Source organism: Papaver somniferum, chromosome 5, assembly GCF_003573695.1.
Source record: "Papaver somniferum cultivar HN1 chromosome 5, ASM357369v1, whole genome shotgun sequence".
Lineage (NCBI taxonomy): Eukaryota > Viridiplantae > Streptophyta > Magnoliopsida > Ranunculales > Papaveraceae > Papaver > Papaver somniferum.
Window position 1 is genome coordinate 8,681,572 of NC_039362.1, and position 8,009 is coordinate 8,689,580.

Below are 8,009 nucleotides of genomic sequence, written 5' to 3' on the forward strand. Positions count from 1 at the left end.
CAATAGAAATCATAAATTAATTCAATTTTAATGGAAAAAAGTTATATAAAGAATTAATAGAATTACCACGATGATGAAAAAGGGCTTTCTCCGTTATCCCAACGATGGGTTTTAGCCCATGATATCAAACACTCGCTCAAAATAATAATTCATAGACCAAAAAAATGTTTTTTTGAAGAAATATACGAGAAAGAATTGAATATTACAAGAAACAGTAGCATAAGCCTAATCTAGAGTGTCAGATTTAGTCACTAAAGGCCTTTCACAATTACAAATGAACAACGATACTTGTTTTGTGCGGTTAAATAACCGACTCTATGTTTTGTCATCTGCAACTTCTTCATCTCCTTCTTCCTGCTACTCAGCGATCCTTAAATGCTCCAAAACTACCCCAAACTCTTGATAACCCCCTCTGGGACTCTCCACAACTATTTATATTCTCACATGCCTATTGTAACTCAAGCAAATCCTCTTTTTCTTCTCCCACAAGTCACAAACTTTCGTTCCTTTGTTGGTTCACCTCTACACTTTCTGGGTTGTTTAAAACCTCCCAAATTATATCTGTAACGTAATAAAATTCTATGGAACATATATCTTCCCTTTAATCCCACGTAAATTCCATGTAGAGCCGAGATTCTTCCCCTATTTTTGTAAATAAACTATTCTTCCATGTTTCCGATAATCAAAAGAAACTTTCCTCTTTTTACAATTCTAACTCAAGCAGTTCCACTGTTTAGATGGTAACTACTCGTACCAAATCAAATACATGAGTAAATCCGAGTAATTCTCACTCAAATCTTTCCCTGAACTTTTCGTACTTTCAACAGCATTTTCTCTGTTTCGTCACCAAATTCGATATCCAGCCCAACTCAGTCGAGTAAAACTACCATATCCATCCTGTTTAACTAAATGAAGTCCAATCCAACTGAAATCTCCGACTGAATCTCCCCATAACTCGCACAAATCGTAACCAGAAAGTTACGTTTTTGTAAACTAATTTTCCCTCCAAATCACTTGTTTAAACCATGAAGAAAAGGGTGGCCCTTATCCAACTGTTGGCTGCCCATATCACTGGGGTGTAAATAGTAAATAGGGTACCCCTTATCCATTTGGGATGTAGATAACAATTCCTCCGTAGTGTAAATATAACTTTTTTGGGGGCGTCTCCAACATACTTCCGGGGTGCCTGTAGTACGTCTACTGGGACCACTTTTCGAGCCAATTTCTCCGCAAAACTGTATTTCTCCAAAAACACCTACAAAGACATAAAAACCATAATAAATACGTAATCGAGCACTAATAATACATACAATTGAGATCATATTAGACACAAAAATGTGTGTATCACTTGGCTACCATAATTCTGCCGTGGTACCCTCTATGAGAAAGAAAAGGGGTGTAGCACTGGCTTGGAATGATGGATTCAATATTGTTATATGCTATTCCAGCCAACAAGGATTTATATGCTCAACCAAATCTATTAAAACTGATAAGGTATGTAACTTGTACTTTGTTTATGGTGAGCCAAATAGAAACTTAAGAAACCTTTTTTGGGAGACGTTTATGTCTCAACCTTATGATCCACATATTCCTACTATTATAGTAGGAGATTTGAATTGTATTCTTTTAGCCCAAGATAAGTGGGGGAGAAGACCTGTTACTGAGCAAGATACAAAAAGACTTGAGAGATTTACCATTCTCTGGCCCATACTTTACATGGACTAATAAACAAATATGAGGCAATCTAGTTATGGAGCATATTGACAGAGCTCTAGTGAATGGGATTTGGGAAGATGCTTTCCCACATATCCACACTCTGCATTTCCCTATAATTAGTTCAAATCATGCTCCTATTCTAGTCTCTTTAAGTGATGAGGCTGACAACTTGCATAAACCCATACCATTTTATGTCAGTGTGGGTTAAGGATAATTCCTGCAAAATAGTCATAAAAAAAGCCTGGTGACTACAAGTTAGATGATCAAAATCCTTCCAACTCAACCAAAAGTTGAATCATGCTAAAACCAAATTGAGATTATGGAATAAATTTTCTTTTGGAAACTTCAGGATACTAAATCTGAAATTCAATTGGTTCAAACAAACAATCCAGGGGATACAAGGAAGATTGCTGACCCGACTGATAAGTTATCATACTTGTATTCTCTGGAACAAATCTTGTGGAAAGATAAGTCTCGGTATTATGGCTAAATAAAGGGGATAAGAACATGCCTTATTTTCATAAATGCATTTTATTTAAAAGGAAGAGGAATAATATATCCTGGTTAAAAGCCAGAAATGGTAACTGGTTGACTACAAAAGAAGCCATTTGAGATGAACTCATCTCATACTTCAATAAACTATATAAAACTTCTGATCCTAGTGATCAAGATGTGTTAGTAGATAATATCAAACCTAAATTATCGAGTCTAGATAATGACATACTGGAAACACCTCTTTCTGATGATGAAATTAGCGTGGATGCTTTCCAAATGGGAGCAAAAAAAAAAAAAACCAGGGTCAGATGGCTTCACTGGTCTTTTTTACCAGTATTATTGGGATATTTTGGGGGATAGTGGAATTCAAATGGTCAAACAGTTCTTTGAGACTGAACATCTCCTTACTCAATTCAATCATACTAACTTAACTTTGATACCAAAGAACCCTATGGCTGACTCTGCAGATCAATTTAGACCTATCGGTTTATGCAATTTTGTCTATAAAGTGATATCCAAGACTCTTTCTAATATGATAAATCCTTTGATGGACAAAATGATTTCATCCAATCAAAGTGCCTTCAATCCCAAGAGGAAAATATATGATAATGTTATCTTAGCACATGAGCTTATAGATTATATAAAAAAGAACAAAAGGAAAACCGGAAGTGCAGTCATTAAGCTGGACATGTCCAAGGCTTATGATAAACCAGAATGGTCTTTTTTGGCTAAAGCAATGGCAAAATTGGGGTTCAACCCAAAATGAATTATACTAATTATGAATTGCATAAGTACCAGTCTCATACTATATTCTTCTAAATTGAAGTCACATTGGCATTTTAAACCAGAAAGAGGCCTAAGACAAGGGGACCCTATGTCCCCTGATCTATATATAATATGTACTGAATCCCTTAATTCATATATAAAACATCTGGAAGATACTAACCTGGTACATGACATAAAATGTTCTAAGACTGGTTCTTCAATTAGCCGTATTTTGTTTGCAAACACTAGTGAAAAATGGATTTTTAACCACTTCCTCGGTTTTACAGAAACTATTGTTGTTGGGTTGTAGTTATGTACGGTGCCGTGACTCCCAGTAGTTTTTCTAGGAAAAAAAATGGAAAACTTAAACCTGTTTCTCACAAAGTTGTTCTTTAGAGGGGTATTTTTGTAAAAATTCTGAGATTCAAGAACTACTGTGAGGGCTGGATTATTCTGTGGAAAGAGAAAAAGAAATCAAACCTTATCTCTTTTATCTCATCTGCATCTATCATCTTCCATCACTTATCTCTGTTTGTTTCGCTTCATTTTTTTCTGTATCAAAACTTTAGTATTAGGTTTTGCGTCCTCTTCGTCTCTATCATAACAACATTAGATCTTGAGGATTTATTCTGAATCGGTGAAAAGAGGTGATGATGCTTATCAACACCAACTGAAAACCAAGATTCATCTAAGCAAACTGAATTGAAAGGTAAGTATCATCTTTATTTATCGTTTCAGTTCAATCGATTAACTTATCCATCTCCAAATTGAAATTTCAGAAGAAAAAGAAATCGATCTCAGTAAACCTAAAAGCTTGATTTCATCTCAGTTCTCTTTTCTGATTCGTTATCAGTTTGTGCATTTTTTCATACTTTTAATCCATTGGTTTCTTTTTCTTAGTTTTGTTCTCTTGATGGTGTGTATTCTCTTTGTATTCAGGCACTGAAGAAGTATAAAACTCCACCACCATCTTCAAATCCAACTAAAACTAATGGAGGTAAACAAAAGAAGAATATCAATTCATGATGAAATCTACAATTGGTTCTTCTTTTATGTTGGATTTAGGTCTTTTACTGTACTTTTTATTGATTTGTTTTTGTTTTGTGTGATTTCTACAGAAGTGGAGATAATGAAAGCAAAATGAGAAGGTTAACAACATGCTCATGTTTGATAAAGATAGGATTTAATCTGTGGTTTTGCTTTGTAAGATTATTACTTCAACTAGTTTATGAAATATTATGCATATTATACCATTTGAAAAATATGGGTTTTCTTATGTTTCGAAATTAGGATCCTTGTGCTGGGAATTTGTGTTGTTACATCTTTGATTAAAATGGTTTCTGTGGTGCATCAGTTATCGCAATCCTTAGTTCACCGCTTTCCAATTGTTTCGTGGTTGACATATTCACCACTGTGAGTCTCGTATCAAATCAAAAAAAAGTATAAAGTTTGCTTTTGATGCATTTTTTGTTATAGTTTTGAAAATTTGTGTAATGGGATTCTTGATACAGGACATCAATATGATAAAGTGTGCATTAGCATTAATGAGTCATTTAAATTGGCGAAAACGCCTTGCTTTTGATCATTTCATGGGTAAGCAAAGCCTTTACAATCCTATTTCAGTTTGCTAGCTTGATTTTTGGGTGTATAATATTAAGAATTCTTTATATGTAGTTTCTTTATAATTTCTTATTAGGATGGACGTTAATTGCATCTGTGTTTGTCATCACAATGCTAAAATCTCATTTTGTGGAACTGTGGATGCTTTTAAAGCTTTTATTATTATTATGTTGTTTGTCTGGTGTACCGATGGGTTAGCAGGTGCTTTCTGCATGACTGAATGATGGAAAAAATATAAAACTTGCTCTAAATTGCAGTATGCAGGGGTTTTAAAAGCGCACGCTTCGTGCAGTAGGACTGAAGCTTTCTTGGCATATTTCTCTGTTATGTTTGAAGTTTGCATCCTGTTCACCAGAGGGGTGGTGGCAGTGTGGTGCATATACTGTAATTTGCATACTGCTCATTTGAGGGAGATTCCTCTCTTGATGTGCTGCAGGTGGTCCATTAGCCTGATAAAGCAATTAACTATTTGACATCATCCCTGTTGGAACTAGAGAAGAACACCTCACCCTGTTGTCTTGTTATCCAAATATCAGTTGGCCACGTTGTGTACATAGATGAAGTAGATGCTGGTAATCACGTGGGAGCACTCAATTTCTTTAGATTTATAGTTTTGAAGAGGTTTCATGTCATAATTTAGTCATTTCTGATGTATTATGTACTTTTTAAAAAAAAATCAGGACATGGTGGAAGTGATGGCGTCCATGGATACATGTATTCCCTTGATGCTGCAGTCAATGACTTGGTATGTTTCACATGAACGCTGAAAATAAACGAGAATTTTATCTTGCTCCTTGTGATTCATTTAAAGAAAATTGCTTGAAAAAGTAATAATTGATTTGTGTTTTTTGTTGTCTGTTAAATAACAGAAAGCCTTCATTAAGAAGATGTTAGCAGAAAATAATTTTTTTGTATAGAAATCATGGGATCTGTGACAAAAATCCTTCCGTTGCTGTGCATAGACCAACTACAAGAAAGATTGCTACTCAAATTTCTAACCAAAACCAACCTTGTCAAGTGGTAATTCGTTTCTCTTAGAACCAAAATGTTGCCCAATAATATCTTTGTTTAGATGTGATATACGAAATAGATTGGTTTTCCTTAGGTTTATTCAAATGTTTGCAGGAAACTAAGAAGCCAGTACAGAATTCATCATCAATTATGATTGAAAAAGTATCAAATAAGGTCATTATAGATGTAGATGAATATAGAGCAGATAGTTCCTTCTCCGATCCAATGTTTGTGAAGCACACTGAAGAAATTCTTGATGAAGTCGAAATCTTCGAGGATATTGACTTAATGGTATGATGACTTTGTGTTTTGTGTTAAGGGTTTGTTCCTTATTTTCTTGTAGTGGCAACAGTGTTAACAGTTCTATAATGTAATGTTGTAGGAAGAGGAAGTTGAGATGGAGGATATTGTTGAAGAACTCATTTTGGATATTGATAGTTGCGACTCAAAGAACACACTTGAAGTTTTAAATTATATCGATGATATATATGCTCACTACAAGAAAACTGAGGTTAGTCTCACTGTTTTCAACTCTTAGTTGTTTCAATTTTGGTGTAGCATTGTCTGATTTTCCTACTCCATTTACTCAAAGTGCACATACTCCATTTACTCAAAGTGCACATTTGAGAATCAAGTGCTAGTCTTACTTGCTTTAGTGACATTCTTCAATCTGAATACCTTCAAATGCTTTGCCTAGCTGTTCCAATTGAGAGTGTACTTTTCCTTTACTTTCTTTATTGCTGAAATCCCCAAAACTTCAAAAGTAAGAATGCAAAAGTAAGATAGGGTAGACTTGTAAAGCCTGAGGTAACTTGACTGAACCTTGCATGTTTTGCAGAATTCTAGCTGTGTATCTACCAACTATATGGTTCAGCAATATGACATCAATGAGAAAATGAGGATCATCCTAGTTGATTGGTTAATCGAGGTATACGAAATTTTGACATGATTTTCTATCTCCTAGAAAGGGTAAACAAAACATATGCTAAGCATCCTTCTTGGTTTGAATCTTGACAGGTGCATTATAAATTTGAGCTCATGGATGAGACATTATTCCTTATGGTTAACATTATAGACAGATTCTTAGCCCACCAAACTGTGGAACGAAAGAAACTTCAGTTGGTCGGAATTACAGCCATGCTTTTAGCATGCAAGTATGAGGAAGTTTCAGTACCGGTTGTAGATGATCTTATTCTAATTTCTGACAAGGCTTATACAAGGAAGCAAGTTCTTGCTATGGTAAATGTTTCACTTCTAAGTCATATATCTATTATCAAGTGTGTTTAGTTTTTCCCAGTTTCGACATTGTGATTCTAACACTGTAGAAACATGTTTAGCATCCTTAGTTTTACCCAGTTTCGACATTGTGATTCCAACACTGCATAAACATGTTTGCAAGAGAAATCGATAGTAAATACATTGCAATTCAATATGTCAGTTCCAACTTCATATGTATTTATGAAAAGATTCCTTAAAACGGCTCAGTCTGATAAGAAGGTTTGTATAGTTAGTCTTCCATCAGATTAAACTATTGATCCATAGTATTTTATAACTTTTTATAGCTTGGATACTAACATATTTTATGCATTTTGAACCATCTTGAGCTTCTCTCTTTTTTCTTGATCGAGCTATCCTTGGTTGATCATGATATGCTTAGGTTACCACCATCTCTGTTAGCTGCTGCAACCATCTACACTGCTCAGTTTACTCTTAACAGGACTAGACATTGGAGTAAGACCACAAAGTGGCATTCATATTACTCAGAAGATCAATTACAGTAAGTGATAACTTCTTCCTGAACACACCGAATTCCTTGTTTTTTCTTTGGACATTCGACATGTAGTGCCATTGTTATGAATGTACACATTTAGACGACATTTATGATTGTTATTTTTTACGAGAAGCTAGTTAAATGTTCTTAATTTTAATATATTGGGGTTTATCTCATGGTAGACATCGTCCAGATATCAGATTCGTATTTTTCTCCTAATTGAGAAACCATTTGTACTCCCCACTAAATATATACATTTTTTTTTATCAAAGTTTGGTTGCAGGTGGTTCTGGACTCGGAACAGTGATGGAGTGGAACACAAAGACTCCCTTGTAGTGGGATTGGGAGAATTTAGTCATGTTCAGTGGGAAAGTAAATGAAATTCCTAAGGCTTCGCAGCAACCTACTGACTGGGGTGTTGAAGGAGACGGCGGGGGGAATTGATAATGGGTCTTTCTGTTCTCCGCCTGGTGGTGGGAGAGATGGTGCTAGTGGTGGTGGTCATTCTGGGTATGATTTTTTTATGAAATATCATTAAAAAAACTACTGTTTCTGTTAGTTTTTGTCGATCTACTGTTAAAGAAAATAGTTTTTTTTAAAGAATTCAACTTTTGCCAGACACAATCGTTTT

The 8,009-nt window shown here is 34.9% G+C and overlaps 1 protein-coding gene across 1 annotated transcript; it reads left to right on the top strand.

Moving 5' to 3' along the window:
• Window positions 1-1,335: 1,335 nt before the first annotated feature.
• On the top strand, window positions 1,336-7,758 carry LOC113278727 (cyclin-B2-4-like). Its single transcript, XM_026527487.1, has 14 exons — window positions 1,336-1,494; window positions 3,916-3,973; window positions 4,331-4,389; window positions 4,488-4,569; window positions 4,673-4,789; window positions 5,277-5,341; window positions 5,494-5,613; window positions 5,722-5,898; window positions 5,990-6,118; window positions 6,446-6,535; window positions 6,625-6,852; window positions 7,009-7,104; window positions 7,206-7,384; window positions 7,662-7,758. Exons 1-14 carry the CDS (start codon window positions 1,336-1,338, stop codon window positions 7,756-7,758), a joined length of 1,656 nt encoding a protein of 551 aa, XP_026383272.1.
• Window positions 7,759-8,009: the final 251 nt, after the last annotated feature.